General features: G+C 34.5%; 1 protein-coding gene across 3 annotated transcripts; it reads right to left on the minus strand.

The window, feature by feature from the left end:
- Window positions 1-1,265: 1,265 nt before the first annotated feature.
- Window positions 1,266-13,831, minus strand: LOC109827243 (homeobox-DDT domain protein RLT3-like). Of its 3 annotated transcripts, XM_020394210.1 has the most exons (18): window positions 13,670-13,831; window positions 13,355-13,459; window positions 12,736-13,206; window positions 12,257-12,312; window positions 10,764-10,985; window positions 10,551-10,613; window positions 9,748-9,952; window positions 9,563-9,663; window positions 9,263-9,349; window positions 9,021-9,152; window positions 8,105-8,245; window positions 6,407-6,529; window positions 5,872-6,327; window positions 4,368-4,706; window positions 3,650-4,264; window positions 3,385-3,489; window positions 3,055-3,277; window positions 1,266-1,854 (listed from the first exon to the last, which is right to left on the minus strand). In XM_020394210.1, exons 2-18 carry the CDS (start codon window positions 13,443-13,445, stop codon window positions 1,841-1,843), a joined length of 3,444 nt encoding a protein of 1,147 aa, XP_020249799.1. In that variant the 5' UTR covers window positions 13,446-13,459; window positions 13,670-13,831; the 3' UTR covers window positions 1,266-1,840. The 3 variants fall into 3 exon arrangements, with proteins under 3 accessions (XP_020249799.1, XP_020249800.1, XP_020249801.1); XM_020394211.1 differs by lacking the exon at window positions 10,551-10,613; XM_020394212.1 differs by lacking the exons at window positions 13,355-13,459; window positions 13,670-13,831 and having other exon boundaries at window positions 12,250-12,312; window positions 12,736-12,936.
- Window positions 13,832-15,490: the final 1,659 nt, after the last annotated feature.

A 15,490-nucleotide genomic window follows, 5' to 3' on the forward strand; every position in this document is an offset into this window, starting at 1 on the left:
CCGGATGAATGTAGTTCTTCTATTGTTAGCAATTCTTTATCTATCACCAGGTAATATGAACCTTTTGTTTCCTAAACAAGTTCATTGCTTTTATCAATAAATATGAAAAATCTATCTTCATACAAGTGTTATTTTTAATTTAGCATAGTGTGATTCCAGTTTAGCATTTAGTTACAACTTGATCGATGATTGCAAACGATCAAGCTTTCATATTTTAGGAGGCTTATTAACAATTTAATATGTTAACTTGGAAACATTGGATAAAACGTGTCATTTAGTGTCCATTTAATTTATTACATGTGACGATTCTCTGAAGATTTAGAGTTTCTTGAGCTATTGGTACGAGTATTGAGCCATGCGTGCTCTATTATTTGCTAACATATTTCAGTTAGTTTGATAAAAACAGAGAGCAAATGATTTTCACCAGTGGTGTTTTATTAAAGCATTACTACTTAGTTCGCTACCACAACCGATGAACCGACATGGGCACCGAACCGAATTTGATCAGTGCAGTTCAGTTGCAACAATCATTCAGTACGGTTTCGGTTTGATTATTTTTCCCCGAAACAAGCCGACCGAGCTCACCCCTGTTCAGATATATTTGGATATGAATCCGGATGTTTCACTACAAATCCATATCCATAATTATATCCTATTGGTTATAGATTTGAGGAACCATATTCATATCCTAAAGGATATAGTTACGGATATTTTCTCGAATACGGATACGGTTTTAGCACCTGCCCACATCCAAATATCAAATTTTATTCATAACATGAATGAGCTTCCGTCCAAATACCAGATATACCTATCATCCTGATGAATGAATTTAAGTCTATAGCAGGAAGAAATAAGGTATTTCTCTCTAAGATCACAAGGAAGAAAATAGATAAACACACCGTAACAGTATTTAGCTTTGTCCTACCATGGTATCATAAAAGTCAAACTTTGGTATGACGTCTTGTTACTCAGGATAAAATTTGTTTTCCAAGAAAGTTAACATGAAATATGAAGCAAACATAAAGCATTAAAAGCAATTTTGTTAATTCTTTTTGAAAAAAAAAATTAACTTGGATCTAACAATATTGTTGTATACAACTTACAAAACAAAATAACAAAGAAAAACAATAAAAGAACTAAAATCCCACCTTTACATATTAGAAAAGCGCCAGAAAATTCAAATTCAATGTTTACTGAGTGAAGAGCAAAAAAAAGCACGGATAATTAATTGCAGAACAATTAGTGAAATCATGAGCTAGCAATAGTTTTGTGACAATGCCCGAGCTTTCTCTCCCGAGCAAAATTATTTTCCTTTAGTAAATGAAACCAAACATATCCCAGGCATCAAAATTTTCAAGAGTCTATACAAGAAAACCAGAGTTTCCTCACCAAATCTCTTACATATTACATGAAATGGCAAAAAAATTTATTTCGAAGATCACAATGACCAAAAAATTCTCTCATTGCAAAATAACAATTAACAAAGTTCGGACGCAAGGCCTCCGCCGAAAGGAAAACAAATGTAAGGGACCCATATGGAAAAATAATGGTTATTGACAACGATGGAGCCGTATGAGAATGAAACCTGGCATTTGAGTTGGCCGTTGTTAGGGCAGCTGAAGTAACAGCTGACTGCCAGACCCTTAAGAATATCAAAATTGGTAACATCCAGCAAAGCGACACATTTGCCCCTTGTGAAGGTTGAGTAAATATATACCAGGAGTAATCGAAATGCTGCAGGAAGATTACGCATGCCTCCATCTTCTGGATGCTCCGACAGCATCAAAACTAATTCCCCATCTTTAGGGGTTGTGTAGTTGCTGCCATTCAGCAACTTGATTCAGGAGGGCCTTCCTGAAAAAAATGATAAAAGAACTTCTTGATGATGTTACTTTCCAGATTAAACTTTGGGAAACATAAAGAATTTAAGTTTAAGGTCAAGTATCCAGAAGTTTCAGGATATAAACCAAGAATCTGAAGAAGTTCAACAAACACAACAATACAACCTATAATTTTGGGCATCCTACCAATGAGTAAAGTAAATACAGGTCCCCGTTGACTATCCTTCAGTACATTTTTTTCGATAGAACTCCGAACATGTCATACAGATAGCAGGCCATAAATATGCTTTTATAATTGGCTAGCATTAGTTACATTACCAGAATGACAAATGTAAGGCATAATGATTGAGACCTTCAACGCCATTGTAATTCCTTTTTGACTCCAATAACCATGTTAAAGGGTCCAAATTAAGTATTAACACCTACTGAAATGAGGTGACCTCTACACTGCATGTAATGTGACTATCAAGTAAGAAGGAACATGTCAACTGTCAACCTACTTGGTGACTATTCATGTATCATGCACACAGATACAATTACAAGGTGAATGACAAGAAAGAGAGTTGCAGATTACAAGAAGAAATTGTAAAATATTTTGTGATAACTCTTTTAGTCAGACCAAAACCTACAATTTAACGTCTTCAATTAGACACCTTTCTCAAAGTGATCATAGAGCATGGAGAAGGCATTTAACAAGGACCCAGGCTCCATCTTGTTTGGTTGCCCATCTTGTTATAAGGCATTTGAAATACCCAGGCTCCATCTTGTTTGGTTGCCCATAATTTGCAGTATCAGATGTGAATATAGCAATACCACATATTAGGATGAAATGTACCAAGAAAATTACAGCCTGTGCCTATACTGTTTGGCTAGCTGCAGTCAGTCCCCATTCTTTACTCAGTCGTTTGGTTCTGCTTTTTGCTCACATGTAATTCCATAACAAATAACTATTCAGCTAATTTAAATTCAGCAAGAAAATAGTAGCACATGATCTGTCTTTTTTGAATAGAAAAGAAGATGCAGTGGTAGAATGAAGGCATAATCCTCAAAGATCGGGTCAATTAAAGAAGTGTAATAAAAGAAGTCTGAAACCAATACGAGTCATTGACAGGTAGTAAGGTTTGGACTAAGATGTCATTGACAAATGCAATTTCAAATCAAAAATAGCTACTAAAAGGAGAAACTGCACTGATGAAGCAGAACGACAACATACCTCTTAACTGAGGCCTACATTCTGCTTGTTGTGGTTGAGCTTTTCCAAAACAAGGAGCAATAAGAGCATCCAATTTAACCATCCAAAGTGCAACAGCAGAGGTTGTCTGCGGCATAGTCTGGAAGCATACAATTATGTCATCCAGAGCAGCATGGCTACCTAATTTAGAAGCACATCCATATAACCATTCTTCATTTATGACCCCAACAAAATCAGTAACAACCTGTTATCAACCCAGAAAACGAAACATGTCAGAGCTCGTCAAGCTTTACAGTCTCAAGCAATTCTTTGTATTAATAAATGTATAACTTGATGGTAAAACAAAAAAACCTGAAGAAGTTCTGGCAAGGATGATGTGCGTTGAAGACGCTTAACCCAAAGATTATGAGCTGACCTTGTCCAAGCAGCTGACAACGCAGCTTCAGGCATGCATGCCTACGAGATTTTCAACAAGAATTTTGTCAATTACAGAAGCAAATTCATGTATGTACGCTACCCTTATAGCGACACATACAAGTACCAATATATGCACATACATGCACAATACAGAGGGGTTTGTGCAAAGAAAGGCAGTTAAATGTAGGTAAGCTCTCACCTCGATTGCATGAATTGCTGCTTTGAGAGCTTGCAGTTGTGATGGCAGAACCTTATGCTTTGGAAACTCACAGCTATCCTCTTTCGTCCTACAAGTTGCTACATGGACAGCATATTTTTCCTCAAGATCAAAGTCTAATTCAAAAGTAAGATGACATATTCTACAATGTTTCTCATCTCTCAGGTACAAATCATGGCAGCTCTGGCATCGAGTTAATGTTTCCATATATGACCTTTTAGTTCTTTTAATGGCATTAAGATGAGAATAAAAACCATTCCAAACCCATTTATCAAATGCTTGCAAGCGATCCCATTTCTGTTTCTCCTCTCTTCTAGTCTTTCCAAGTTCAAGAACCATGCCACCAGATGCAGCTCTGTCTATGGGTTCTAGAGACCTTGAGATATTGTCTACATCGGAAACAGCTGAAGAGCCATCCCCACTATTACTGTCAAATTCAGTAGAATAACACCCTCTCTCTTGCCTGCCAGTAAATTCATTAGTCATCCAATCGTCCATTGCTTGACAAAGAGAATTTGCTCTTTTGTCCAAAGATGCAAACAAATGAGCTTCCCGTGTACCCCTGCAATCTAAAGATGATAATAGAGCATCGAAGGCCTGCAACAGTTAAAAGACAACTTAAGTGATATGAATGATAGTTTATCTTGTAGGAATATTAGAAGAAAATAACTTGGTTAGCAAAATGCCAGTAAGGAGTGACCTGTGCTGTATCAATGACCTTCCAGTGGCCATCTTCAGAAGACTCAAAATAAACCCGACGGTGGCCTGGATCATGTGCATCACAAGGACCAAGAAAGAGCCAATAACTATTGTACCTGCGATCATATCCTAAATGGACTGATTGCACTTGGTGTATATCAGGCTGAGATTTGTCTTCAGCTTCAGTACCATTTGCTATGGAGGTTTTCACCCCTTTAGAGGCTCCTGAGATAATTTCTAAATCTTGTTGGTGGCTGCGTGTTGATGATTTCTTTATTTTTGCACCTGATCCATGACACCACGAATTAGGCATGGTGGCTGGTAGGGTTTTCCCAGATTCCTGTGTACAGATAGTTTCATACCAGAGGTAAGTCATCTATAAGCTAGTGATCACACTATAAGGACATGAAAAATACGGACCACTGGATTTTTGAACTTGTATAAGTGGCATAATCAAGGTTTTAAATATCTGAAATTGGGGAAATATCGGATGGCCAAAATTCATACCAAATTGCGGATATCGGGAAATATCGGGGATACATAGTAAATATGTGATTGTCATAGCAAATGATATGCATATATGATATAATGTCCTAAAATGTAATATAATAAACATACTACAAAAAAGCTAAGCATACTCAATTGAGTCTAAACCATTCTTTTAAAGCAAATAAAAGTTTGAATCGACATTGCAACATTTTAGCCAATTTGTTTGAGGTCAATACATCTCCTGATATCTCGGGAAATCATGATATATCACCCAAAAATTGATGGCATATTTTTCTGCGACAAGCCATATAACAGGACATATCAGCTGATATATTAGCCATGTTGGAAAAATATCGGCCAAAAGCTGCCAAAAAGTGTAAAAGCATAATGAGACCAAATCTTCTTGCAGCAGGCCTTATAAAGGAATAAATCAGACAATATATCGGCTATATTAGGATATCTAAAACTATGGGCATGACAAGCTAGTCATGTTAGAAGTATTCATTACATATGCAAGAATAAGTGCCGATGATATGCAACTATCTGTCTGCATCTATACCTGTCAGAATGGATTTGTTTAGTTCTTTCTTTACCATGAGCTTGTTGCATAATTATTTAACGGGATATACCATCAGATGCAAAATTCGTTAATTAACTGTATAAGCTTGCTCTCTCTTGACTATTAAAAGTAGTTAATCTCTACTATAATAAGATATCAGATGCAGTTGTGTTAACAAATTAATTGAAAAGAGTAACAAATACACTATTGAGAGTAGAGGCAATTAAAGTTGAATTATATGATAAGTTATCAAGAAAATAATAAAACTTTAATAGCTAAACCAACAAAAAAAGTCAAGCATGACATGCCATGACCTTTGCAGATGAAGTTATCTCAAGAAAATAAAGAGAAACATGCAGCATGACAAGCAAGCTTATATTGACAAAGGAGATCGGAAGGCCAGAGTTTCAATGTATGCACTAGCAATTATACGATATGTATATGTAGCTCATTTTACCTCCATTCTATAAACGGAAGCAGCTCCAGCAAGGTCAAGCAGAGCAATTAAAACATCCAGCTTCTCATTGATGCTTAAATCTGAGTATTCACCCTCCATCAAACCTAATACCCATGCTTCCCCTGAATAACTCTCATCAATTTCAGTATATTCTGTCAACTGCTGGCCTGTTCTTTTACACCGTCTTTTGTATCTTTTGGTTCTCTGACCAGTTGAGTTCAACTCCTCAGAAGCATCAGACTCATCATTACTGCTACTAGCACTAAAATTGTCATCCACGCTGCCCGAATCATCACTATCAGATTGATGACCCTCCTTTCCTTTAATATCCGGGCCTATACGAAGGCGATAAGCAGAAGGAGCAATCTTCTCAAATAATGTAATATCACTCGATAGAGTCAAGCATATTTGTTCTTCTACTTCTTTGTTAGTATTTGGTAGGTCCAGTGCAACAACCTGAAGAAACAATAATAAAAAACCAACAATTATATTAAATTCAATTTAATTGCAATTTCTATGAAAACTAAGTTTATACCTGCGGAGCTTTTGCCAACTCACAAACTGTTAGTCCACCATTTCCTTGCTCAGATAAAATAGCAAATAATTCACCTTTCAATGTGCGAGAACGTAGGCCATATTTTTCCATCTGATTCCTCTCCTATATTATATCAATACAGAAGATCAAATGAAGGCAGCTTCTTTTAGTTTTTTTAAGATTGTGTATAGAACAACATACTTTTGTTTATATTTGAGATAGGGTTTCCAGGTTTCTTCCTGGAAACCGCCTTAAAAATAGGGTTATTATACATAAACCACCTTTTATTTTAAATTTATATGTAAACCATCTTAAAAATGAGTCTTTGTTCCAATCAGCCACCTCCCAGTCAAAATTTTCTTTCAAAATCCAAAAATACTCCTAAAAAACTGGCATTCAAGACATGTGACTCACTTTTTAATGTTTTGGTCTAGTTATGATACTTGTCATGTCCCTTAAACATGCATTTCTAAGCTTATTTTTTGGTTTTTTAGTGAAATTTTTGATTGGAACAAGAACTCGCTTTAAAGATGGTTTACATATAAATTGAAAATAAAAGGTGGTTTCTGTATAATGACCCTATTTTTAAGGTGGTTTCCATGAAAAAACACCTTTAAGATAACACAAAATTCCATGATTACAAGGACATTCCCGAGGGAGTATAATCATAGAGGATCATACAGGATATGTATAAACATGCAAGATGAGAAGCAAACAATATGCCTGCAAATATAAATATTCTACAAGGAGCTGGGGGAGGGATGTCTCGACTTAGATGCTAACTAATAAAGTTCCAACGAGAGTTGACTCATGTGGTATCCTAGGGAGACAACATTTCTGGTACTTCCTACTACAGCCACAATACCAGAGTTCTAGCATGCTTAGATTTTGGTTAAAGAACCCGAGACTAATACCCATTATACTATGATGTCAGATAAGTTTAAACAACAATTTTAGAAAGGCTACTAATAGTTTAGTACAACCAACATATATAAGATATCTTTTTAACCCATATCATTCCATTGAACCTGTGACAGTGGAGGTTATTCTCTTTCAAGCGGAGTATTCAGAGGATAATAATACACGAGATCTAGAACTGTTATGTTCGGATTCTAGGTTAATTTAGAAAGTCGACAATAATGTGTTAGGGTCTTTCTGTGTCAAAGAAAACTGAATGGAATACTATATTACAGGTGAAACCATGAGACTAAACATCTATGAATGATGGGTACACAAGGAAAAAAGATTAAAAAAAACTTTTATATAAGCTCGAAGAGAATATTCATACACTAGAACTTGAAGATAGTGGTACAATATTGATGCACCGAAGATTGGAATATGCTTTCCTTAATAGTGTGGTTTAATGTACATAATTCGAACACCAGTCCATCATAACCAAAAACTAATAAAGCAAATCACAATATGCTATAATGGTCAGTGCTAATGTAAGCCTTATCTAGTTGGTAAATAGGTTAATCATATGCTGAGATGAAAAATAACCACTAATTTTAGTATACATAAAGTTCACTGTTCACAGAACAATAAGTTCAAAGAAAGTTCTGAAAGTAATGTTAAAGCCCAGTAGATACAGGAAACATTTGGCATTATGTAACTTGTAGTACAAGTACATTTGTTCTCAAGGTTCGTTCGTGTCTCAATTGCAAACTTTGTGATACTGAATGTACAGTTTCATGATACCTTGTTAAACATGGCTGTCCGTGCAGTATTCGATTTCAAACCAAAACCTGCTGCAACCAGAACCTGTCGCAGTACTTCCGTCCATGTAAGTGGATTGAGAAACTGGTTCCAAATGTTCATGTCACACTCCTGTTCTCTCACCTAGAACGCAAACCAAAGAACACTCCATTAAGGCACACACTAAAAGAAAGGCAATAAGAGTAGGACCTGGTCAGTGTATGGAATCATATTAATCAATGTACCAAAAGATTGAATTAATTAAACATGTAAATACCCCAAAATACAAATGTTACCTTGATTTGACTGATCAAATATCAAATTGAGGATATCAATTTATTTATTTTGTCTATAAAAAAGATGGCAGGTTATCATAGAGAAGCATGCAATTTAACCAGGTGCAGTAGTTGATATCTAAATTGACCAAGCACCTACGAAATTAACTTCCATATGACTAAATTCTAAATGGAAGAGTCACTTTGCTATATACAAAGAATTCAAATCTTTATGTAACTTTCTGGTGATCTGTTCTCATAAGAACAGTCACTGAAGAAGCATTCTCCTTGAGGATCTGGACTAGGGTGTTCTGGTTCTTCTTAGCGACACTCATCCTCTCAGTTCCAGCAGCATAAACACGAGCAAGAATACCAGTTGGATAAAGTATATTATACCATCAACGGAGAGATTTTCATTGATAATGAATGAATAAAAAGAGTTCGAAAGCATACTATACTGTAAAAAAATCATGCTTAGATACAGTAGTGACAAGTTAAGAAAGATAATAAATCCCCAGACTAAAAGAAAAGACTTTGAAATGAATACTCTTGCACAGATCCAACGTAAAGGTAACATGATAAATTACAATCAGAAATACAGTATGGTTAAGGTCAAAAACCAGTTTGAGATCTTAAAAACTTACAAAGTGTAAAAAACTGAGAAACCTGTGATCTTTTGATGCTCTGGGAATTAATCCAGCAGTTAATGCCCTTTGCACATCCAAAAGAAAAAGCTCGAGAAGAGCCACATGAATCTTTCCTAGTAACATTGAATCCTGCAAAATTGAAATACTTTTTGTCCAGTATGACTAAAAAATAGATAATGCAAAAAAATGATCTGGATAAACAAAAACATTGCAGGTCAAACCAAAACGTAGCAACTGACCTTGTCAGTGAATGCATGAGCAAGGTCATCAAGAGTATAGGGGCATATTTTGATGGTAGCAGCATTACCATACAAGAACCGGAAGATCTGAACAGTAAAGATTGGTCAGTGTGGGATACAAATATGGCAACATTGCATCTCAAGCGCACAACATTATCTTCAGTTTAACATTGAAACAATTTGAAAAAGAAAACTGAAATAACTAGGTAAAACGAGCTTACTTGCGTGTTAAAAGAAAGCTTCTTATGAACAGAGAAGATGATTAATCAGTACTAAGAAGACACTCATTTGTCTACTAACCTTGAAAAGCTTCTTTACAAGTTCTGGAGAAGAATCCCAAGGCCTTCTAGAGAGAGGCTGCCTCATTTTGACAATCTGCGGAGGAAATTCGGCCAACAAGTCTGAAAAATATGGAAGATTTACTGTCACAATTCTTTGCATAGATAAGGTACTAGTCCAAAAGAAAACCTCAGAAATGGACAAACCTTTGCAAAGTGGGCAACCATGTGACCCATTTGAAGCAAAATGCACAGAACATCTTGACGAAGTTGATCCTGTTTGCAACTCTCTGAGTTCTAGCTCCTCATCATCTAATAATCGTCTAGATAAATTTGACTGCTCCAGAAATTTTGGTGCATCATTTAAAAGTCTGCATACTGTTCGAGGACGTTCACCTTTGCCAGATGGTACCTGAGTTTCACGTACAAAACCTGAGGATTGCAAGTCCTTATCTTTATCATGATCCAACATCTAAAAGTGGATGTCCATAACCAAATTCCAGTACATGCTTTGTTGTCAAAATTGTACATTTCAATCACGTTAACTATTTAGATGCTATGATCTCTTTCAGTTTCTTTCTTTCTAATTTCATCATGTGTATTATGTTATTTTATTTTTATCAATATTTTAAAAAGGCTGTATCAGAAGGGGAAAAAACCCTTAACTTTGGACAATTATCAGATCCCCCTTCTAACTTTATGATTTTATAAAAACCCCCCCCCCCCCAAATCAACACTACTACGAAGGAAGTGTGAACCGCAATTTTCACTGAAAAAAAAGCCCTTGCATAATTTTACCCACCCACGTGAAAAATTCCGGTAAATTCTGTTGTGTGTGGAGGTTTGGGGGTTTGATAAAAGTGAAAGTTAAAGGGGTTTTCTGATAACTCCTAAACTTAAAGGGATTTTTCAGATAATTTGAAAGTTATGGGGGTTTTCTAATAATCATACAAAGTTAAGGAGGGTTTTCTGATATTTAGCCTTTTAAAAACTATTGATGAAACGGCTACCTTTCTTTTCTTCATGACAGGCCTTCTCGCCTCTTGGAACTTTTTTCTCTGATTACTTTGGTTCTGAGAGGAGGAAAATATAGGAGTAAGTGAGGAACTCCAGCGACGGTAAATAACAGTAGCATTCGTATAAGATGTTTATTACATGAGTACAAACAACCTGTGATAAGCATATACAGACAAAAAGCAACTGAAAACTTTTCTGAGTCTTACCTGCTGGCCTCCTCCGGAAGATCGACGTGGTCTCTCCTTAATGGCAGACTTAAAAGGCATGGTTGCACCTCCATCGACAAAATTAAACTTAGATGGAAGCCTAGCATTGTCGGGATTTGTTGCCCTCCATGCTGTCATTAGACCTTTACCGATACCATAATTCTTACAAGGATTAGTTTGCACTTGTACTGGTCCTGGTTTCACAGTAGGAGAAGCCAAAATCTGCCCAAAGAATATTCTAAATGAAGAGAATATAAAAGGATAGAAAGGGCATATTTAATAACTCGAAGGTAGACGTTACTGTAATGAAATACTTCTTTTTTATATGATTTGATTATGAATAAAGTAATAACAAAATTATATTCCATCAATTTTATTTTCATAGAAAAAGGTACAAAAGCAGAAGTGGGTTAGTGTACTTAGCATACTGTTAAATGCTGATACAGGCCGATTCATTGCAAAAGACCAGATGACAGAGATGATAAAACAAGAGTATTCTAATTATAAATTCAAAATTTTCAGACCAAGTATATGTATGTATGTATGTATGTATGCATGCATGTGTATATATATGTGTGTGTGCGCTTGTGTGTGTGTGTGTATGTCTATATGCTATATAGAGTGACTATTATATTTATATTAGATATATATAATATATGAATATATAGTCATATATATATATATATAATATAGGTCGTATACAAACAAAAAAATAGCCATTTTTGTAGTTACTCAAGCATCAAGTGATTGCAAAATTAGCAGTTTTCAAAATATAACTAAACAGATAATGAAAAATATGTGTTAGAAATATTGAATCTCATGATTTTTGTTTTATAGATGTTTTGAGACATTAGATTACGCATGAATGGAGAGATCATCAATTGGCATAGTCTAATTCATGAATCAAGAGGCGCTATCTTAGACTGGATTCTAAGATGCCACTCTATGACACCTTTCCCTATATAAATACATATGTATGTATGTACGCTAAGTGCATAGCGCGCGCACGCCACACACAGTACATACATATATATACATATATATACGTGTATATAGTTAGTGTAATATATAGTAGAGGAAATATGGTTATGCTTGGTACAAGCACAACTTTGTGCTTGGTAGTGAGGGTGGCACAATCCCTCCACTCATTCAAATGAGGGACCACATTCACATGGGGTTGATGAGTGTATGGGATATGCAACAATTTGAAAGAGTGGAGGGAATTATATCACCTCAACTACCAAGCATAAGACTTTTTGTGCTTGTACCAAGCATACATTTTTCTCAATATATTATATATATATATTATATATATATATATATATATATATATATATATATATATTATATATATATATAATATATATATTATATATATATATATATATATATATATATATATATTCTAATTGATGCATACTAAGTACAAAGCTACGAGATTACTAAACAGAAAAGAACTACTTATTGCACTGGCTTGAAGTTGTACTTCATACTTTTCTCCTTTTGGGGACCCCTTGGAAGTTCCAATCAGAACGTAGTAACCCCGAATCTGGCAACAAGCAATGCATCAGACTTTACACAACGAGAAATTAAAATAAAGATGCCATTATAAGCTAAAAAGAGAGCACATTGTGGAAATGTATCAGTAAGTATTCAAACTAGAAACAAAAGGTAGTACGTAGCAAGTCTCCCATGACCAAATCTTTTAGAAGAAATCATCACCACATAGAGAGCAGCATACAGACAAAAATAAAATGGTATCTTTTACATCTTTGCTCAATTGCAAGATGTGATTTGAGCTCCTCTCATAGATTCGGTAACTCATCATATCATTACTTTTCTTTTTCGTGCAACGTGCATTTGAAAGTATATTCAGTAGTTTGAGACAATAAATACTGCTGGAATAATTATGAGAAAGAATGGACACACAAGGCACATTAGTTTTCAAATGCAAAATAGAAGTGCTAGGTACCTTTGTGAAAACAAAAAGAACTGGCGGGAAGAGAATCAAACTCGACTCCAAGTGGAGGACCATCCTTACGAAATACTTTCTTCAAAATGTATTCCTTAGAGAACAAAACTCGCTGGTGGAAACGGTGATTCTTTTGGCCAACGGGCAGGTTGTCGGATGATATTACACCGTATTTCCTTTTGAACTTGACTGACTTCGGATCGCACACACGGCAACAATCTGAAGGGGTGTTATGTTTCACTTGTGCCTTAATTGGTAAACTCCTACATTTCTTTTGAGATGTCGGCTGTCCTTCATTTGCAATTCTGTTGAATTTCCACTTGATGGCATTACAATCGGGTTTGCCACGAGCTTCCATTTCTCTTTTCTCTTTCCTTCTCCTCTCCGCAAACCATGTACGTACCTGCTTGTATGTCAAATTCAACAATGCCGCATATTCTTCCATGGCCTCCTGCTTTGGATATTTCTCCTCTGCATCAAAATATAACAGAAGAAACAAAACCAAGGAATCAACCTACAGATTCCTCAAAAATCGAACCGAAATGCAATGAGAAGAAATTCAAAAGATCGTTAAAGAGTTCCATTAATTGAATAAATAAATTTGCAGAACCAGAGTTACCTGAATAATATTTTTCCAATAAATCAAGTTGAAAGGGGGTCTTTTTCTTAGTTCCATGATCTTTCCTCGAGCTGGTAGTATCATTTCTCATGAATCAACAATGATCTGAGCATTTAATGAAAGAATAAGATCAAAATTAGCCTTAAAGAGCATAAAAATTGACAGCTCAGAAGAAAAATTAGCAGTTGATCCTCTACTCTACACTACGACGCAAGCTTCGAAGCGAACAAGAAAGCCAAAATAAAAGAACAATCAATCATGATATACTTCAAATTCCTAAAAATCAAATACTGAATAAGTGAGATCAGAGAGTACCTAGATATAAAAAGAGTAGCTTGATGAATTACACCAGAAAGAGTAATCAAAGATCGAAGAGATTAGGGTTCATCGTTAGGGTTTTTGTGATTCGATTGAGAATTTTTTATTTTTTATTTTTTATTTTTGGTTTATAAGAGAGAAGGAAGGGAGGACCCTTTTTTGTTTGTCAGCTCAAAACCCTACGGAGGCCCCCCTTAAACCCCAGTGAGCAGCTTGAAATTATCTGAATGAATGAGAGCAATTTACCCCGGCGTTTTATGTAAATTACGGAATTGTCCTTTCCTGTTCGAGAATTCAAGATATTTTCTTTCGAGATTCTTTAGGGTTTTGACGGTTCGGTAAAATGACGATGATGATTCTAAATGATATAGATTTTCTTTTCCACATTATTTTCCTGAATTTGTTTTTATTTTTTATTAAAATTAAAATTGAAATATTCATATATATTAAACCTGCCATTTATTGACCCCAAAAAATCTAATGTCTCTTTTCAAACTACCAGGTTGGATGCACGTGCATTGCACGTGGTTAAATGTCATTATTATTATTATTATTTTGTCTATTTTCTTACTTAACTCGGTTGTAAAATATTTTTTTTATTTTTATGTGAAAAAGTAAAATAATTTATTGTCTATATACCAATATAGTTAATCAAAATTATTAAAATAACGATGGTCAAAGTTAAAATTACATAGTCAATTCGCATTAAATATAATTTACAATAAATAGTATATGAAGGTCGCAATTCTTTTATGAAAAAAATATAACTTTTATGCAAATAATTTGATTCTCGTTGCAATTCTATGATGTCATCTTATAACTTGCACAAATTCATAGTGTAATGTCCTAATTTTTATACCCTACACAATTTAATAATCTAATAATTTCCCCTTTAATGTGATGACTCACGAGGCTAACACACTCTAAGAAAATATCATTTACCAATAACCAAATATCTTAATTATGAGAAATTTTCAAGATAATATATTTAAATTCTATCGATTTTATGATCTGGATTGTTAAAGTTAGCCAGGTATGAAATAACTAATTGATATATTTTCACGCTAGTATATATCCTTTTCATAGTAGAGTGACTTGTTTTTGAGACATAAAATTTCTTTACAACCAATTTTGACTATTTCACGTACTAAAGATATGCTCATGCTCATGTCTTTAAATTAATTTTTAATGAGTATTAGATTCCTCGTTATTTAAGTAATATTCTCCATCTCATTCGATTACTCTTTTAATTCAGGATTTTTTTTAATTTAAATACTTCATTTACGCCTTGTATTAGGACTCACATATATTTCTCAGTACCTTAGTAGCTAGTGATATTTTGATGGGATGTAATTATTTTAATCCAAGTCTTTTAAAATAAATGCAAGTGGTGAAGACCCTAGATCTTTTGTATATATATTGAAAATCTTATAATCAAAACATAAAAAAAAACCTTAAACGATATCTATTTGTGTCATTTACTCACATGTTAAGTTTTCACTAACATGCCTATGGAACATCTCAAAGACACACAATTGGTTAAGAGCCTAAATTAAGAGTTCTTATTTGAGTAATTTTACACACATATTTTCCCTTAACATACCTATTGAATATCTCAAATGCCTAAATATTTGATTTTTAACACTTTAAATAACCATTTTCTAGTCATACAAAAAATCATTTTCCATGGAATAGGTTGCTTATACTAAAATGCTACATCTTTTCTATTTGACATAGTAAATTATTAAAAAATTCAAAATTAAAATATGGGTACATTTCACTAAACCCCCAATAAGTTTGGTGTTTGGAACTAAATCC

The sequence above is a fragment of the Asparagus officinalis genome, unplaced genomic scaffold (assembly GCF_001876935.1).
Source record: "Asparagus officinalis unplaced genomic scaffold, Aspof.V1 AsparagusV1_Un95, whole genome shotgun sequence".
Classification (NCBI taxonomy): domain Eukaryota; kingdom Viridiplantae; phylum Streptophyta; class Magnoliopsida; order Asparagales; family Asparagaceae; genus Asparagus; species Asparagus officinalis.

Excerpts from the sequence above, each read along its gene's own strand:
- LOC109827243 (XM_020394210.1), bottom strand. The coding sequence starts at position 13,445 with ATGAGAAATGATACTACCAGCTCGAGGAAAGATCATGGAACTAAGAAA. Across the intron at positions 8,246-9,020 it reads TTCTCAGTTTTTTACACTTT|GTGAGAGAACAGGAGTGTGA; the intron begins GTAAGTTTTTAA and ends TTTGCGTTCTAG. Across the intron at positions 6,530-8,104 it reads GGACAGCCATGTTTAACAAG|GAGAGGAATCAGATGGAAAA; the intron begins GTATCATGAAAC and ends GATATAATATAG.